The sequence below is a fragment of the Herpailurus yagouaroundi genome, unplaced genomic scaffold, assembly GCF_014898765.1.
Source record: "Herpailurus yagouaroundi ecotype Mexico unplaced genomic scaffold, PumYag 67209, whole genome shotgun sequence".
Classification (NCBI taxonomy): domain Eukaryota; kingdom Metazoa; phylum Chordata; class Mammalia; order Carnivora; family Felidae; genus Herpailurus; species Herpailurus yagouaroundi.
Window position 1 is genome coordinate 503,783 of NW_024420049.1, and position 20,601 is coordinate 524,383.

Genomic DNA, 20,601 nt, shown 5'->3' on the forward strand with positions numbered 1-20,601 from the left:
CAGCTACTGAGATGATCGTGTGACTTTTGCTTTTTATTCTGTTGATACGATGTATTACATTAATTGATTTTTGGGGCACCTGGATGACTCAGTCAGTTAAGCCTCTGACTTCGGCTCAGTTCATGATCTCGCAGTTCATGGGTTCAAACCCCTCATGGGGCTCTGTGCTGACAGCTCAGAGCCTGGAGCCTGCTTCAGATTCTGTGTCTCCCTCTCTCTCTGCCCCTCCTCTGTTTGTGTGCTGTCCCCCTCTTTCTCCCCAAAATATATAAAAGTTATTTTCCTCTCAGGACTGCCTTTGCTGCATCCCAAAGCATTTGGATTGTTGTACTTTCATTTGTTTCCATATATCTTTTAATTTCTTCTCGAATTGCCTGGTTGACCCATTTATTCTTTAGTAAGATGCTTTTTAACCTCCATGCTTTTGGAGGTTTTCCAGACTTTTTCCTGTGGTTGATTTCAAGCTTCATAGCATTGTGATCTGAAAATGTGCATGGTATGATCTCAATTATTTTATACTTCTTAAGGGCTGTTTTGTGATCCAGTATGTGATCTATCTTGGAGAATGTTCCATGTGCACTTGAGAAGAAAGTATATTCCATTGCTTTGGCATGCAGAGTTCTAAATAATCTGTCAAGTCCATCTGATCCAATGTATCATTCAGGGCTCTTGTTTGTTTATTGATTCTCTGTCTAGATGATCTATCCATTGTTGTAAGTGGAGTATTAAAACCCCTGCAATTACCACAATCTTATCAATAAGGTTGCTTATGTTTGTGATTAATTGTTTTATATATTTGGGGCCTTCAAATTTGGTGCATGGACATTTATAACTGTTAGCTCTTCCTGATGGATAGACCCTGTGATTATTATATAATGCCCTTCTTCATCTCTTGTTACAGCCTTTAATTTAGAGTCTAGTTTGTCTGATATAAGTGTGGCTACTCCAGCTTTCTTTTGACTTCCAGTAGCATGATAGATAGTTCTCCATACCCTCACTTACAATCTGAAGGTGTCCTCAGGTCTAAAATGAGTCTCTTGTAGACAGCAAATAGATGGGTCTTTTTTTTTTTTAATCCATTCTGATACCCTATGTCTTTTGGTTGGAGCATTTAGTCCATTTAAATTCAGTGTTATTATTGAAAGATATGGGTTTAAACTCATTATGTTATCTGTAGGTTTCATGCTTGTAGTGGTCCAGGCCTATCTCAAGAAACATGAAAAATCCCAAATAGAAAATCGAAAAGCACACCTAAAGGAAATAGAAGCAGAACAGCAAAGACACCCCAAACCCGGCAGAAGAAGAGAAATAATAAAGATCAGAGCAGAAATAAGCAATATAGAATTTAAAAAAAACAGTAGAGCAGATCAACGAAACCAAGAGTTGGTTTTTTGAAAAAATAAACAAAATTGATAAACCTCTAGCCAGGCTTCTCAAAAACAAAAGGGGGAGGACCCAAATAGATAAAATCATGAATGAAAATGGACTTATTACAATGAATCCCTTAGAAATACAAGCAATTATCAGGGAAAACTATGAAAAATTATATGCTAACAAACTGGACAACCTGAAAGAAATGGACAAATTCTTAAACACCCACACACTTCCAAAACTCAAACAGGAAGAAATAGAAAATTTGAACAAACCCATAACCAGTGAAGAAATTGAATCAGTTATCAAAAATCTCCCAACAAATAAGAGTCCAGGACCAGATGGCTTCCCTGGGGAGTTCTACCAGACATTTAAAGCAGAGATAATACCTATCTGTCTCAAGCTGTTCCAGAAAATAGATACGGAAGGAAAACTTACAGACCCATTTTATGAAGCCAGCATTACTTTTATTTCTAAACAAGACAGGGACCCAGCAAAAAAAGAGAACTACAGGCCAATATCCCCGATGAATATGGATGCAAACATTCTCAACAAGATATTAGCAAATAGAATTCAACAGCATATGAAAGTAATTATTTACCATGATCAAGTGGGATTCATTCCTGGGATGCAGGGCTGGTTCAATATTTGCAAATCAGTCAATGTGATACATCACATGAATAAAATAAAAGAACCATATGATCCTGTCAATCGATGCAGAAAAAGTGTTTGACAAAATAGAGCATCCTTTCTTAATAAAAGCCTTCAAGAAAGTTGGGATAGAAGGAACATAATTGAACATCATAAAAGCCATTTATGAAAAGCCCACAGCCAATATCATCCTGAATGGGGAAAAACTGAGAGTTTTCCCCCTGAGATCAGGAACACGACAGGGATGTCCTATCTCACTGCTGTTGTTTAACATAGTGTTGGAAGTCCTAGCATCAGTAATCAAACAACAAAATGAAATCAAAGGCATCAAAATTGGCAAAGATGAAGTCAAGCTTTCGCTTTTTGCAGATGACATGATATTATACATGGAAAATCCAATAGACTCCACCAAAAGTCTGCTAGAACTGATACATGAATTCAACAAAGTTGCAGGATACAAAATTAATGTACAGAAATCAGTTGCATTCTTATACACTAATAATGAAGCAACAGAAAGACAAATAAAGAAACTGATCCCATTCACAATTGCACCAGGAAGCATAAAATACCTAGGAATAAACCTAACCTGAGATGTAAGAGATCTGTATGCTGAACACTATAGAAAGCTGATGAAGGAAATTGAAGAAGATACAAAGAAATGGAAAAACATTCCGTGCTCATGGATTGGAAGAATAAATATTGTCAAAATGTCAATACTACCCAAAGCTATCTACACATTCAATGCAATTCCAATAAAAATTGCACCAGCATTCTTCTCGAAGCTAGAAGAAGCAATGCTAAAATTTGCCTGGAACCACAAAAGACCCCAAATAGCCAAAGCAATCTTGAAGAAGAAGACCAAAGCGGGAGGCATCACAATCCCAGACTTTAGCCTCTACTACAAAGCTGTCATCATCAAGAGAGCATGGTATTGGCACAAAACCAGACACATAGACTAATGGAATAGAATAGAGACCCCAGAATTGGACCCACAAAAGTATGGCCAACTCATCTTTGACAAAGCAGGAAAGAATATCCAGTGGAGAAAAGACAGTCTCTTTAACAAATGGTGTGAGAGAATTGAACAGCAACATGCAGAAGAATGAAACTAGACCACTTTCTTACACCATTCACAAAAATAAACTCAAAATGGATAAAGGACCTGAATGTGAGACAGGAAACCATCAAAACCCTAGAGCAGAAAGCAGGAAAAAAAACTCTCTGACCTCAGCCACAGCAATTTCTCACTCGACACATCCTCAAAGGCAAGGGAATTAAAAGCAGAAATGAACTATTTGGACGTCATGAAGATAAAAAGCTCCTGCACTGCAAAGGAAACAACCAACAAAACTAAAAGGCAACTGAACGAATGGGAAAAGATATTTGCAAATGACATATCAGACAAAGGGCTAGTATCCAAAATCTATAAAGAACTCACAAACTCCACACCTGAAAAACAAATAATCCAGTGAAGAAATGGGCAGAAGACATGAATGGACACTTTTCTAAAGAAGACATCCAGAAGGCCAACAGGCACATGAAAAGATGCTCAACGTCACTCCTCATCAGGGAAATACAAATCAAAACCACACTCAGATTCCACCTCATGCTGGTCAGAGTGGCTAAAATGAACAAATCAGGAGACTATAGATGCTGGAGAAGATGTGGAGAAACGGGAACCCTCTTGCACTGTTGGTGGCAGTGCAAACTGGTGCAGCCGCTCTGGAAGACAGTGTGGAGGTTCCTCAAAAAATTAAAAATAGATCCACCCTATGACCCAGCAATAACATTGCTAGGAATTTACCCAAGGGATACAGGAGTGCTGATGCATAGGGGCACCTGTACCCCAATGTTTATGGCACCACTTTCAACAATAGCCAAATTATGGAATAGCCTAAATGTCTATCAACTGATGAATGGACAAAGAAGATGTGGTTATACAATGAAATACTACTTGGCAATGAGAAAGAATGAAATCTGGCCATTTGTAGCAACGTGGATGGAACTGGAGAATATTATGCTACATGAAATAAGTCAGGCAGAGAAAGACAGATACCATATGTTTTCACTCATATGTGGATCCTGAGAAACTTAACAGAAGACCATGGGGGAGGGGAAGGGGGAAAAAAAGTTACAGAGAGGGAGGGAGGCAAACCATAAGAAACTCTTAAATACTGAGAAGAAACTGAGGGTTGATGGGGGGTGGGGGAGAGGGGAAAGTGGGTGATGGGCATTGAGGGGGGCACCTGTTGGGATGAGCACTGGATGTTGTATGGAAACCAATTTGACAATAAATTATATTTAATATAATATACATATTTATACACATATATGTATATATATATAAGCGTTAAAAATTTTTTAATTATAAAAAATTTTGGATGTTGAGTTAAACTTGCATTCCTTGTGTAAATCCTACTTGATCATGGTGTATAATTTTTTAAAATATGTTTTTAGATTTGATTTGATAGTATTTTGTTGAGAATTTCTGCATCCAAGTTCATAGTATTTATTGGTCTGTAGTTTTCTTTTATTGTGATGTCCTCCTCTGGTTTTAGCATCAGGGCAATATTGGCCTCTTAACATGAGTTTGGAAGTGTTCCTTCCTCTTCTGTCATTTGGAATAGTTTGTGAAGAATTGGTTTTAATTCTTCTTGAAACGTTTGCTAAATTCAAGCCATCTGGGCCTGTGCTTTCCTTTGTGGGTAGTATGTTGATTACTAGTTCAGTCTCTTGTTATAAGTCTACTCAGATGGTCTATTTCTCCCTCTTTTTAAAATTTTAAATGCATTTTGTTTGACCAAATATACCCAAATCTATAATCAATTTTATAATCAATTACTCAATTTATAATCAATATAAAATTATGAATGAAATGTTTTATATATATTTTTTGTACTAAGGCTTGGAACTCTGGTGTGTATTCTGCACCTACAGCACATGGCATCCTCCCCCTACAACTCCTTTTCAAAACCAGCTGGCTAGTGCCCTAAGCCCCACCCCACCCCCCTCAGGTTACATCACAGAGCCCACTGGCAGGGAAGGGGGGGGCGCAGATACACCCGCCCTGCCCAGTGGGCTCAGATGCTCACACTCTCCCCACCTACCTACCCAAGTTCTAAAAGGAAGTGAGGATCCCTGCAGAACCATGGGGTCGTTGGTCTGCCAGCCCGCCACTGGTGTTAAAAGGCTGAGGCAGTACTCCTGTGTCCCTTGGGTAAATTCCTAGCCGTGCTATTGCTGGGTCATAGGGTAGCTCTATTTTTAATTTTCTGAGGAACCTCCACACTGTTTTCCAGAGTGGCTGCACCAATTTGCATTCTCACCAACAGTGCAAGAGGGTTCCCGTTTCTCCACATCTTCTCCAGCACCTATAGTCTCCTGATTTGTTCATTTTGGCCACTCTGACTGGCGTGAGGTGATATCTGAGTGTGGTTTTGATTTGTATTTCCCTGATAAGGAGCGACGTTGAGCATCTTTTCATGTGCCTGTTGGCCATCCAGATGTCTTCTTTAGAGAAGTGTCTATTCATGTTTTCTGCCCATTTCTTCACTGGGTTATGTGTTTTTCGGGTGTGGAGTCTGATGCCTAGGGGCACTTGTACCCCAATGTTTATAGCAGCACTCTCAACAATAGCCAAATTATGGAAAGAGCCTAAATGTCCATCAACTGATGAATGGATAAAGAAATTGTGGTTTATATACACAATGGAGTACTACATGGCAATGAGAAAGAACGAAATATGGCCCTTTGTAGCAACGTGGATGGAACTGGAGAGTGTGATGCTAAGTGAAATAAGCCATACAGAGAAAGACAGATACCATATATTTTCACTCTTATGTGGATCCTGAGAAACTTAACAGAAACCCATGGGGGAGGGGAAGGAAAAAAAAAAAGAGATTAGAGTGGGAGAGAGCCAAAGCATAAGAGACTGTTAAAAACTGAGAACAAACTGAGGGTTGATGGGGGGTGGGAGGGAGGGGTGGGTGGGTGATGGGTATTGAGGAGGGCACCTTTTGGGATGAGCACTGGCTGTTGTATGGAAACCAATTTGACAATAAATTTCATATATTGAAAAAAAAATAAAAAAATAAAAGGCTGAGGCAGGAGTCTGAAGCCCCTGTGCGTACCTCATCCCCAGTGGCTCTCCACTCCAGCCACTGTTTCCTCTTGAGTCAGCTTCACTAGTTTGTATCTTGGTAGGATTTTTCCATTTCATCTAAGTTATTCAATTTGTTGGCATACGTTTGTTCATCGTATTCCTTTACAATCCTTTAAAATTTTGTAAAGTCAGTAGTAATGTCCCCTGTTTCATTTCTGATTCTAGTAATTTGAGTCTTCTCTCTCTCCTTTTTCCTTGCTCAATTTAGCTAAAGGTTTGTCAATTTTGTTCATCTTTTCAAAGAACCAACTTTGCCTTTTGTCAAATCTATTTTTTTTTAATTTTTTTTTCAACATTTATTTATTTTTGGGACAGAGAGAGACAGAGCATGAACGGGGGAGGGGCAGAGAGAGAGGGAGACACAGAATCGGAAACAGGCTCCAGGCTCCGAGCCATCAGCCCAGAGCCTGACGCGGGGCTCGAACTCACGGAGCGCGAGATCGTGACCTGGCTGAAGTCGGACGCTTAACCGACTGCGCCACCCAGGCGCCCCATGTCAAATCTATTTTTAATGTAAATTTACTTTTCACTTCATTTATCTCTGCTATAATCTTTATTATTTTCTTCATTCTCCTTGATTTACTTGTAGTTTGCTTATCTTTTTTCCAGTTTCTTAAGGTATACGGTTAGGTTATTGATTTGAGATTTTCCTTTTTTCTTAACATAAGCATTTACAGCTATAACTTTCCTTCTGAGAACTGCTTTATCTGCATCTCGTAAATTTTGGTATCCTGTGTCTTTGTTCTCATTTATCTAAAAGTATATTCTTATTGGGGCACCTGGGTGGCTCAGTTGGTTAAGCGTCTGACTTCAGCTCAGGTCATGATTTCACGGTTCTGTTCATGAGTTCCAGCCCTGGGTTGGGCTCTGTGCTGACAGCTCGGAGCCTGGAGCCTGTTTCAGATTCTGTGTCTCCCTTTCTCTACCCCTTCCCCGCTCGTTCTCTTTCTCTCTCAAAAATAAACATTAAAAAAATTTAAAAAAAAAGAAACATAATAAAAATATATTCTGGTTTCTATTTTGATTTCTTTTTTTTTTTTTTTGAGCCCTTTGTTATTTAGGAGTGTTTTGTTTAAAACTATTTTTTTTTAAGTTTTTTTACTTTGAGAGAGAGAGAGACAGAGAGAGAATCCCAAGCAGGCTCCACACTGTCAACCCACAGTCCAACATGGGGCTTGAACTCACAAACTGTGATAATGACCTGAGCTGAAATCAAGAGTCTGATGCTTAGGGATGCCTGAGTGGCTCAGTTGGTTGAGCGTCCGACTTCAGCTCAGGTCATGATCTCACGGTTTGTGAGTTCGAGCCCCGTGTCAGGCTCTGCGCTGACAGCTCAGGGCCTGAAGCCTGCTTTGGATTCTGTGTCTCCCTCTCTCTCTGTTCCTCCCCTGTTCACACTCTGTCTCGCTCTCAAAAATAAAGACTAAAAAAAGAGCCTGACACTTAACCAACTGAGCCACCCAGGCACCCCATAGGAGTGTTTTGTTTAATTTCTATATATTTGTGAGTTTCCCACATTTTTTCTTGCTATGATTTTTAATTGTATTCCATGTGGTCATAGAACATACTTTGTATTGTTTGTATCCTTTCAAATTTCTTGAGGTCATTTTATGGCATAACATATGAGTTTATTCTGGAGAATGCTCCATGTGCACTTAAGAAAATTGTATATCCTGTTTCTGGGTGTAGTGTTCTATATATGCGTCTTAGGTCTAGTTGGTTTTTAGTGTTGTCCAAGACTTTTATTTTCTTCTTGATCTTCTGTACAGTTGTCCTATCCATTATTGGAAGTGGGTTGTAAAGTGTTCACTATTATTGTAGAGATATTTCTCACTTTTGAGAAATCAGTTTTGCCCCATGTATTTTGGAGCTCGGTTGTTGGATGCTTATATGTTCGTAATTGCTAAACTTCATGATGGATTGACCCTTTTATCATTATGAAATGTTCCTGTTTACCTCCAGTAACACTTTTTGTTTGTTTGTTTGTTTGTTTGTAGGTCTCTTTTGTGTGATACTAGTGTAAACAGTTAAGCTTTTTTTGTAGCTGATGTTTCATGATATATCTTTTGCCATATATATATGTATATATATACTTGCCATATATATATATATATGTATATATATACTTGCCATATATATATGTATATATACTTTCAATCAGTTTGTAACTGTGGACTATTAATCATTTTTTAAATTTAAATTTTAGTTAACAATAGTGCAGTATTGGTTTCAGGAGTAGAACTCAGTGATTCATCACTTACATTCAACACCCAGTGCCATCACAGCAAGTGCCCTCTTAAGCATTTCTACTGTATATATATATAGTTATTTCACTTTTAAAAATCCAATCTCACAATCTTTGCTTTTTTATTAGGTTTTGTTATTGTAATCATTGATATACTTGGATTTACACATGCCATTTTATTTTTTCTTTTCTATATATCTTATGGATTTTTTATTCGTCTATTCCTCATTTATTACTTTTTTGCTTTAAATTAATATTAAAAATTGAAGTATAATTAACACACAGTGTTATATTAGTTTCAGGTGTACAATATAATGGTTTAACAATTCTATACATTACTCAGTGCTCATCAAGATAAGCATATTTTTAATTCCCTTTCACCTATTTCACCCATCCCCTGACCCACTTCCCCTCTGGCAACCACCAGTTTGTTCTCTGTAGCAAAGAGTCTGGTTTTTTCTTTGTTTCTCTTTTCTTTCTTTCTCCCTTTTATTTCTTAAATTCCACATATGAGTGAAATCATATGGTATTTGTCTCCCTCTGACTGACTTATTGTACTTGGCATTGTACCCTCTAGGTCTATCCGTGTTGTTCCAAATGGCAAGATTTGATTCTTTTTTTAGTTTTTATTTAAACTTCAGTTAATTAACATACAGAGTAATATTAGTTTCAGGTGTACAATTTAGTGATTCAACACTTCCTTACAACACCTGGTGCTCATTACAAGTGTACTCCTTAATCCCCATCACCTATTTATTTATTTATTTTTAAATTTACATCCAAGTTAGTTAGCATATAGTGCAATAATAATTTCAGGAGTAGATTCCAGTGATTCATCCCCTATGTATAATAGCCAGTGCTCATCCTGACAAGTGTCCTCCCTAATGCTCTTACCCATTTAGCCCATCCACCCACCCACAACTCCTCCAGCAGCCTTCAGTTTGTTCTCTGTATTTAAGAGTTTCTTTTGTTTTGTCTCCCTGCTTGTTATTATATTATTTTTGCTTCCATTCCCTTATGTTCATCTGTTTTGTATCTTAAATTCCTCATATGAGTGAAGTCATGTGATATTTGTCTTTCTCTGACTGGCTAATTTCACTTAGCATAAAACCCTCTAGTTCCATCCACGTAGTTGCAAATGGCAAGATTTCATTCTTTTTGACTTCCAAGTAATACTCCATTGTGTGTGTGTGTGTGTGTGTGTGTGTGTGTGTGTGTGTATGCCACATTTTCTTTATCCAATAATCTGTCGATGGACATTTGGGCTCTTCCATACTTTGGCTATTGTTGATAGCACTGCTATAAATAGTGGGATGCATATGCCCCTCCGAAACAGAACACCCTTGGATAAATACCTAGTAGTGCAATTGCTGGGTCATAGGGTAGTCCTATTTTTAATTTTTTGAGGAAACTCCATATTGTTTTCCAGAGTGGCTGCACCAGTTTTCACTCCCACCAGCAGTGCAAAAGAGATCCTCTTTCTCCACATCCTCGCCAAAATCTGTTTTTGCCTGAGTTGTTAATTTTAGCCATTCTGTCTGGTGTGAGGTGGTATCTAATCATGGTTTTAATTTGTATTTCCCTGATGATGAGTGACATTGACCATTTTTTCATGTATCTGTTAGCTATCTGAATGTCTTTTTGGAGAAGTGTCTATTCATGTCTTTTGCCCATTTCTTCACTGGATTGTTTGTTTGTTTGTTTGTTTGTTTGTTTTGGGTGTGGAGTTCGATAAGTTCCTTATAGATTTTGGATACTAACCCTTTATCTGGTATGTCATTTGCAAATATCTTCTCCCATCCCGTCAGTTGCTTTTTGCTGATTGTTTCCTTCGCTGTGCTGAAGCTTTTTATTTTGCTGAGGTCCCAATAGGTCATTTTTGCTTTTGACTCCCTTGCCTCTGGAGACATGTTGAGTAAGAAGTTGCTGTGGCCATGGTCAAAGAGGTTTTTGTCTGCTTTTTCCTCGAGAATTTTGATGACTTCCTGTCTTATGTTTAGGTCTTTCATCCATTTTGAGTTTATTTTTGTGTATGGTGTAAGAAAGTGGTCCAGGTTCATTCTTCTGCATGTGACTGTCCAGTTTTCCCAGCACCATTTGCTGAAGAGACTGTCTTTATTTCATTGGATATTCTTTCCTGCTTTGTCAAAGATTAGTTGGCCATACGTTTGTGGGTCTATTTCTGGGTTCCCTATTCTGTTCATTGATCTGAGTGTCTGTTTTTGTGCCAGTACCACACTGTCTTGATGATTACAGCTTTGTAATACATCTTGAAGTCCGGGATTGTGATGCCTCCAGCTTTGGTTTTCTTTTTCTGGATTGCTTTGGTTATTCAGGGTCTTTTCTGGTTCCATACAAATTTTAGGATTGTTTGTTCTAGCTCTGTGAAGAATGCTGATGTTATTTGATAAGAATTGCATTGAATATGTAGATTGCTTTGGGTAGTATCGACATTTTACCAATATTTCTTCCTCCAATCCATGAACATGGAATATTTTCCCATTTTTTTGTGTCTTCTTCAATTTCTTTCATAATCTTTCTATAGTTTTCAGTGTATAGATTTTTCACCTCTTTGGTTAGGTTTATTCCTACGTATTTTATCGTTTTTGTTGCTATTGTAAATGGGATCGATTCCTTGATTTCTCTTTTTGTTGCTTCATTATTGGTGTATAGAAATGCAACCGATTTCTGTACATTGATTTTATATGCTGCGACTTTGCTGAATTCATGGATCAGTTCTAGCAGTTTTTTGGTAGAATCTTTTGGGTTTTCCATATAAAGTATCATGTCATCTGTGAAGAGTGAAAGTTTGATTACCTCCTTGCTGCTTTGGATGCCTTTAATTCCTTTGTGTTGTCTGATTGCTGAGGCTGGGGCTTCCAATACTATGTTGAACAACAGTGGTGAGAGTGGACAATCCTGTCGTGTTCCTGACGTTAGGGGGAAAGCTCTCAGGTTTTCCCCATTGAGGATGGTATTAGCGGTGGGTCTTTCATATATGGCTTTTATGATCTTGAGGTATGATACTTCTATCCCTACATTCTTGAGGTTTTTTATCAAGAAAGGATTCTGTATTTTGTCAAATGTTTTCTCTGCATCTATTAAGGGGATCATGTGGTTCTTGTACTTTCTTTTATTGATGTGATGTATCACATTGATTGTTTTGCAGATATCGAACCAGCCCTGCATCCCATGTATAAATCCCACTTGGCTGTGATGAATAATTCTTTTAATGTATTTTTGGATCTGGTTGGCTAGTATCTTGTTGAAAAGTTTTGCATCCGTGTTCATTAGGGAAATTAGTCTGCAGTTTTGTTTTTAGTGGGGGTTTTTGTCTGGTTTTGGAATCAAGGTAAAGCTGGCTTCATAGAATGAGTTTAGAAGTTTTCCTTCCATTTTTATTTTTTGAAACAGCTTCAAAATAATAGGTATTAACTCTTCTTTAAATGTTTGGTAGAATTCCCCTGGAAAGCCATCTGGCCCTGGACACTTGTTTTTTTAGGAGATTTTTGATTACTGATTCGATTCCTTTACTGGTTATGGGTCTGTTCACAATTTTCTATTTCTTCTTGTTTCAGTTTTGGTAGTTTATATGTTTCTAGGAATTTGTCCATTTCTTCCCAATTGCCCACTTTATGGGCATATAATTGTTCATAATATTATCTTATTATTGTTTGTATTGTATTGGTTGTGTATTGTTTGTATTATTGTTTGTATTATCTTATTATTTTTTGTATTGTATTGCTTGTGATCTCTCCTCTGTAATTCTTGATTTTATTTATTTGGGTCCTTTCCTTTTTATTTTTGATCAAACTGGCTAGGGGTTTATCAATTTTGTTAATTATTTCAAAGAACCAGTTTCTGGTTTCATTGATCTGTTCTCCTGGTTGTTTTTGTTTGTTTTTTTTGTTGTTGTTGTTGTTTCGATAGCATTGATTTCTGCTCTAATCTTTATTATTTCCCATCTTCTGCTGGCTTTTGACTTTATTTGCTGCTCTTTTTCAGCTCTTTAATGTGTAAGGTTAGGTTGTGTATCTGAAACCTTTATTCCTTCATTAGGAAGGCCTGGATTGCTATATACTTCCCTCTTATGACCACCTTTGCTGTGTCTCAGAGCTTTGGGGCTATGGTGTTAACATTTTCATTGGCTTCCTTGTACTTTTTAATTTCCTCTTTAACTTCTTGGTTAGCCCATTCATTCTTTAGTAGGATGTTCTTTAGTCTCTAGTATTTGTTATCTTTCCAAATTTTTTCTTTTGTTTGATTTCGAGTTTCATAGTATCGTGGTCTGAAAATATGCATGATATGATCTCAATCTTTTTGTACCTGTTGAGGGCTGATTTGTGTCCCAGTATGTGATATATTCTGGAGAATGTTCCATGTGCACTGGAGAAGGATGTGTATTCTGCTGCTTTAGGATGAAATGAATATATCTGTTAAGTACATCTGGTCTAGTGTGTCATTCAAAGCCTTTGTTTCTTGGTTGATTTTCTGTTTAGATGATCTGTTCATTGTTGTAAGTGGGGTATTGAAGTCCGTTACTATTATGGTATTGTCATCAATGAGTTTCTGTATGTTTATGATTAATTGATTTATATGTTTGGGTTCTTCCACGTTTGGAGCATAAATGTTTATAATTATTAGATCTTCTTGGTGAATAGGCCCCTTAATTATGATATAATGCCCTTCTTCATCTGTTACAGTCTTTATTTTAAAATCTAGATTGTCTGATATAAGTATGGCTACTCTGGCTTTCTTTTGGTGACTATTAGCGTGATAGATGGTTATCCATCCCCTTACTGTCTTTTTTTTTTTAAAGTTTATTTTTGAAGGAGAGACAGAATGTGAGCGGGGGAGGGGCAGAGAGAGAGGGAGACCCAGAATCCAAAGCAAGCTCCAGGCTCTGAGCCATCAGTACAGAGCCGGATGTGGGGCTCAAACCCATAATCTGTGAGATCATGACCTGGGACAAAGTTGGATGCTTAACCAACTGAGCCATCCAGGCACCCCTCCATCCCCTTACTTTCAATCTGAAGGTGTTTTTAGGTCTAAAATGGGTCTCTTGTAAACAGCATATAGATGGATATTGTTTTATTATCCATTCTGTTACCCTATGTCTTTTGATTGGAGCATTTAGTACATTGACATTTATAGTGAGTACTGAAAAGTAGGAATTTATTGCCATTATGTTGCCCGTAGAGTTGGAGTTTCTGGTGGTGTTCTGTGGTCCTTTCTAGTCTTTGTTGCTTTTGGTTTTTTTTTTTCTTTTTGTCTTTTCTCCCCTCATAGTGTCTCCCTTAAAATTTTTTGCAGGGCTTGTTTAGTGGTCACAAACTCCTTTAGTTTTTATTTGTCTGGGAAACTTTTTATTTCTCCTTCTATTTTGAATGACAGCCTTGTTGGATAAAGAATTCTTGGCTGCAATTTTTCTGATTCAGCACATTGAATACATACTGCCACTCCCTCCTGGACTGCCAAGTTTCTGTGGATACGTCTGCTGCAAACCTGATCTGTCTTCCCTTGTAGGTTAAGGACTTTTTTTCCCCTTCCTGCTTTCATGATTCTCTCTTTGCCTCAGTATTTTGTGAATTTGGCTATGATATGCCTTGTTGATGGTTGGTTTTTGTTGAATCTAATGGGAATCCTCTGTGTTTCCTTGATTTTGATGTCTACGTCTTTCCCCGGGTTAGGAAAGTTTTCCACTATGATTTGCTCACATAAACCTTCTACCACTTTTCCTCTCTCTTCATTTTCTGGTACCTCTATGATTCAGATGTTATTCCTTTTTAATGAGTCACTGAGTTCTGTAATTCTTATGTCATGCTCTTTTGCCTTTGTTTCCCTCTTTTTTCCTGCTTTGTTATTCTCCATAAGTTTGTCCTCTATATTGCTGGTTTGCTGCTCTGTTTCATCCATCCTTGCTGCTGTCACATCCATTTGAGATTGCAGCTCAGTTATAGCATTTTTAATTTCGTCCTGACTAGATTTTACTTCTTTTATCTACACAGAAAGAGATTCCCCAGGTAGTTATTTTTATTATTGTGATTCTAAATTCTGGTTCAGGCATCTTGTTTGTATCTGTGTTGATTAAGTCCCTGGCTGTCATTTCTTCCTGCTCTTTCTTTTGGGGTGAATTCTTTCATTTCATCATTTTGAAGGAAGAAAAAGAATTAATAAAATGAAAAATTAAAAAAATTAAAATTAAAAATTAAAAACAACATAAAAAATCAAATAAAGGATGCTAGCTCCTATGTGTTTTGGTTTGGTTGTTGAAAGAAGCTTGATAGGATAGAGAAATAAGGGAAAGAAGAGAAAAGAAAGAATAAGGAAAAGAAAAGGAAAACTTTTGAAAATTTACAAAGATCAATACAATAAAGTAGAATGAAATGAAATGGTGAAAGTAAAATAGAATTTAAAAAATTTACCAAAAGTAAAAAAAATATAGTAGAAAAAAATTAAAGAAAAATCTTTTTTTATAAATAGGGAAAAGAAAAAATAAATTTTTTCTCTTTCTGTATTCAAGAATAAGAAAAGAAAAAGAAAAAAAAGTTGAGTAGATGGACCAGTGAACAGAATGAAATATGATTGAAATTACATCATTTTCCCCTAGAAGTCAAACTATGAAGCACTTTATAGTCTGTAAACTAAGCAGGTGGAAAGACTTGTGGTGTTCCTCTAGAGCCTGGTGGCCCAGTTGGGTGGGGCTTGGTGTAGCCGCTCCATTCTCCACTAGGCGGTGCTGCTTAGCTTACTGGGGTGGATCATTGTGGCTCATGTAGCCGTGTATGCGCATGTGTGGGAGGGGTGAAAATGGCATCAGCCAGCTACCCAGTCTCTGGCTGGTATCAGAACTCTGTGCTCTCCCTGACTGGCAATGATGCAGTTCTCCTTTGTCTCCAGCTTCCGTCCACTCCCCACTTTTACACTGTCTGTGACCAAGCTGTCAGGCTGCCAGGCAGCACCTCCCTCCTGAGTTTTATCTCAGATGGTTCTGGTTCCCTACCCCTCATTCTGAGGGACTATGGCTTTGATCCGCTCAGACCCTCTGGAGGAGGGTCTCATCAAGCAATGGCCTGGTGCCACCTGACACCAGGAACATTCTTGATACCATGCTGCTGCCAATGCCCAGAGACTGCAGATGGGTGCCAGCTTGTTCCCAGGAATGTTCTCAAGGCCATGCTGCTGCCAATGCCTAGAGACTGCAGACAGGCATCAGCCGGCCCCAGAAAAATTTGGGGGATCATGTAGCAGCAGCGTTTCAGGGATTATGGAAAATCACAACACACATCTGGCATCAGGCTTCACCCTTAACGTCCTTGTTCCAGCACCAGTGAATGTGGCTGTTCTCCGGGGTCTGCTGGGACCTTTGCCTGTGGGGTGGCTGCACCGCCTCCATCAAACGTCCTCCCAGCAGGGGAACCACCTCTCCCCGTATGGCCCATGGACCCCTCAGACCCTGCTGTCTGCTCCCAGGGATTTGCCCTTGCCACCAGAGCACCAACAGGTATCGAGCTTCCAAGTTTCAGACTGTGTGATCCCCTGTTTATAGCATCGTAATGGAATTTAAACCCTCTCTTCTCCTTTCTCCCTTTTTTTGTTCAGTGCACTCTTTCTCTTTCTCTCCAGCTGCTTTCAGGGGGGAGGAGTACTTTTCCCATACTCTCCCCCCTGTCTCAGTCCTCTCTCCACAAGCAAAAACAGCTTCCACGACTGCTCTCTCCCCCAGTTCACCTCTCTGTGCTGCATACCTGCCAAGTTCTGTGATTCAAGTTGTGCAGATTGTGTTAATCCTCAGGTCAGTTTTCTAGGTGTGCAAGATAGTTTGGTGTTGATCTAGTTGCATTTCAGGGACAAGAGAGGCAAAAAAAAAAAAGTTCCATGATACTCTGCCGTCTTGTCCCCTCCTCTCTCCCCATCACCTATTTAACCCATCCTGCCTCTCACCTCCTCTCTGGTAACCATCAGTTTCGTCTCTATAGTTAAGAGTCTTTTTTTTTGGTTTGCCTTTCTCTCTTTTTTCCCTTTGCTCATTTGTTTTGTTTCTTAAATTCTACATACGAGTGAGATCATATGGTATTAGTGTTTCTCTGACTGACTTATTTTACTTCGTATAATACTCTCTAGCTCCACTTATGTCATTGCAAATGGCATGATTTCATTCTTTTTTATGGCTGAATAATATTCCATTATATATCGTGTGGTTTGTGTGGTATATATACCACACCTTCTTTATCCATTCATCAGTTGAGGGAACTTGGGCTGTTTTCATAGTTTGGCTAGGGTAGATAATGCTGCTATAAATACCAGTGTGCATGTATCCCTTCAAATTAGTATTTTGTATTCTTTGGGTAAATACCTAGTAGTGCTTGGGGCGCCTGGGTGGCTCAGTCAGTTGTGTCCAACTTCAGCTCAGGTCATGATCTCATGGTTTGGTTCATGAGTTTGAGCCCACATTGGGCTCTGTGCTGACAGCTCAGAGCCTGGAGCCTGTTTCGGATTCTGTGTCTCCCTCCCCCTCTCTCTGCCCCTTCCTTGCTAGTGCTCTGTCTCTCTGTCTCTCAAAAATAAACATTAAAAAAAATTTAAATACCTAGTAGTGCAATTGCTTGATCATAGGATAGTTCTATTTTTAACTTTTTTGGGAACCTCCATACTGTTTTCCAGAGTGGCTGAAACACCTATCAATAAAATCTACAAAAATATAAGAAAGGCAAGAGTCTGTAGTATTTGAACCAAGACTACTCCCTCCCTTTCCCTTTCCTACCAGTAAGTGGAGGCTCCAATCCAGACTGCTGCATATCCCTCCCCCTTCAATTCCCAGTCAGAAATCTTTCAGTGTGTCCACATTTACCACTGCGGGGGGGGGGGGTAAGGGGAGGGTAGGACTTCATTAATATAAATTGTCTAGTCACTAAAAACAATTATGAAACATGCAAAGAAACAAAAAATGTATGATTCACACAAATAAAAATATCAGGCAACACAAAATGCCTACAAGCAGATGTCAAATTTAACAGAAAAAGACTTCAAAGTAATCATTATAAATATGTTCACAGAACTAAAAGAAATCATGGTTAAAGAAGTAAAAGTAGTCCTTTTTTTCTTGTTTCATTTAAGAGTTTTCTATTTGTCTCTGTTTTTCTGACATTATCTTATTTCTTTGAACATTTTTTTACCCTTTTCTCTATTTTCTTTCCTGCCAGTTGAATCCTTTCTTCCACTGTTGAGCCTCTGTAATGAATTATTTATTTCAATTATTGTAGTTCAACTCCAGAATTTCCCTTTGGTCCTTAAAAAATAATTTGTATTTCTTTATTGTTTGTTGGAAACTAGATGTTTTAGAGAATATATTGCTGTGACTCTGGGTATTGTTCTCCACCCCACCCTGGAGTTCATTATTGTTAGTTTTTGTGTTTTTTTTTAGTGACTAACTGGATTATATTAGTGAAGTCTTAGCCACAGCAATCAAACAAGAAAAAAAAAGAAAAGCCATCCAAATTGGTAAGGAAGAAGTAAAACTGTCACTATTTGCAGATGACATGACACTATATGTAGAAAACCTTAAATACTTCACGAAAATACTACTAGAACTTATAAATGAATTTTGTAAAGTCACAGGATAAAATATCAATATACGGAAATCAGCTGCATTTCTATACACCAATAATGAAGTAGCCACAATAGAAACTAAGAAAACAATCCTATTTACAATTGCACCAATATAATAAAATACTTAGAAATAAACTTAACCAAGGAGGTGAATGATATCTGTACTCTGAAAACTATAAAACATTAATGAAAGAAATGTAAGATGACATAAACAAATGGAAAGAAATCCTGTGCACATAAATTGGAAGAAACAATATTGTTAAAATTTCCTTGCTACCCAAAGTAATCTACAGATTTAATGCATTTCCTGTCAAAATGCCAGCAGCATTTTTCACAGAAGTAGAACAAACAATCTTAAAATTTGTAGAGAACCACAAAAGACTCTGAATGGCCAAAGCAATCTTGAAAAAGAAGAACAAATCTGGAGGTATTATAATCCCATATTTCAAGTTATATTACAAAGCTGTAGTAATCAAAATAGTATGGTACTGGCACAAATATAGATACATAGATCAATAGAACAGAATAGAGAGTCCAGAAATAAATCCACACTAATATGGTCAATTAATATATAACAAAAGAGACAGGAATATACAATGGGAGAAACACAGTGGTATGTATCTTCAATAAGTGGTGCTGTGGAAACTAGACAGCGACATACAAAAGAATGAACATGAACCATTTTCTTACACTATGCACAAAAGTAAACTCAAAATGAATCAAAGATCTAAATGTACGACCTGAAACCATAAAACTCCTAGAAGAGAACACATTTGTGATTTGTTTGATATGTTTCTCATGCTTAGACTAGTTAGGATTAAACACCTATAATGTGAGGGGCGCCTGGGTGGTGCAGTCGGTTAAGCGTCCGACTTCAGCCAGGTCACGATCTCGCAGTCTGTGAGTTCGAGCCCCGCATCAGGCTCTGGGCTGATGGCTCAGAGCCTGGAGCCTGTTTCCAATTCTGTGTCTCCCTCTCTCTCTGCCCCTCCCCCGTTCATGCTCTGTCTCTCTCTGTCCCAAAAATAAATAAACGTTGACAAAAAAAATAAACACCTATAATGTGAATGTTTGTTTGCTTTATGTTGTCTAAGAAAACCCTTAACTTATTAAAAACAATTCTTTTTTCCTTTTTCTGTTCAGCTTGGGTGCTATTACCCTGTCTTCCAGATTGCTGAACTATTCTTCTGCATCTTGTAAACTACTGTTGATTACTTCTAGTGTATTTTCCATTTCAGTTACAGTATTCTTCAGCTATGATTGGTTCTTTCTTATATTTTCTGGCTCTTTGTTGATATCTTCACTGAGGTCATCCAGTCTGGTGAGTATCTTTATGACCATTATTTTGAACTCTTTATCAGGTAGATTTATTACTGCCATTTCATTTAGTTCTTTTGCTGAGGTTTTGTCTTGTTCTTTCACTTGGAGCATATTCCTCTGCCTCCTCATTTTGCCTGATTTCTGTGTTTGTCTTTATGAATTAGGCAGAACAACTACATGTCCTAAATTTGAAGGAATGGTCTTATGAATGATCATCTCCTGTGTAGACTGTGTGTGCCTGGTGACTTTGGATAGCTGGTTGGAGCTGTAGCTAGCATGGGATGGGGATACTAGGGATGCCACGGTGGGGTGGCCAGGGTTGAAGTGCGTGTACAAGCTAGGGTGTACCAGTGTACTCAGCACAGGGGGCACCCTGGTGGGCATGAATTGGGTGTTCCTTGGGTGTTCTGTGCCTGGGGTACAAGGAGGGTGTTCAGAGTAGAAGTGGGAGTGAGCTGGGAGGTCCCAGAGTGCTGTGCACCAGGAGTGCCCTTAGCAAGTCATCTGGAGCCAAAGTGGTGTGGGCCTGGAGTGTTCCAGGGTGCTTTGTGCCTGTGTTGCCTTGGTGACATGGCTGGAGCTCAGTGAGTACTGACCCAGGGTGTTTTGGTATGTGCCATGCTAGGGATTGCCTTTGTGGGATGGCTGGGGCTGGTGTGGACTAGGGACTAGGGACTCACTCAGGCAGTAGGCCAGTTAGGGTGTCCAGACTGTGCACTGGTCTGAGCTTTTAAGTTGGGGGGGAATGTAAACTGTGGAGCTCACCTACCCCTATAACCAAGATAAAGTTTCACCAGCTCCCTTGCCATTTGGTGGAGTTCTAGGGCTGGTTCCTTTATATTTTAGTTGCCCTTTTATTTTTTTTTTAATTTTTAAAAAAAATTTCTTTTTCAACGTTTATTTATTTTTGGGACAGAGAGAGACAGAGCATGAGCAGGTGAGGGGCAGAGAGAGAGAGAGGGAGACACAGAATCGGAAACAGGCTCCAGGCTCTGAGCTATCAGCCCAGAGCCCAACGCGGGGCTCGAACTCACAGACCGCGAGATCGTGACCTGGCTGAAGTCAGACGCTTAACCAACTGCGCCACCCAGGCGCCCCTTTAGTTGCCCTTTTAAACCATGGCTTTTCTTTTTCTGTTTCCCAGGGAAGAAATATCTGCTCCTGGTCCCTCAGTGCTATCCCTCCCCACTGCAGTTCACAGCATCAGAGGTGGTGGTTCCCTTCACTGCCACGTCTTCATCTC

General features: G+C 38.7%; 1 protein-coding gene across 1 annotated transcript in view; it reads right to left on the bottom strand.

The window, feature by feature from the left end:
* RAB39B (RAB39B, member RAS oncogene family) overlaps positions 1 to 15,673 on the bottom strand; it is a 30,240-nt gene extending 14,567 nt beyond the window's left edge. The window contains exon 1 of the mRNA XM_040467123.1: positions 15,513 to 15,673. Coding sequence (XP_040323057.1) covers positions 15,513 to 15,673 — 161 coding nt within the window. The remainder of the gene's footprint in view (positions 1 to 15,512) is intronic.
* Positions 15,674 to 20,601: the final 4,928 nt, after the last annotated feature.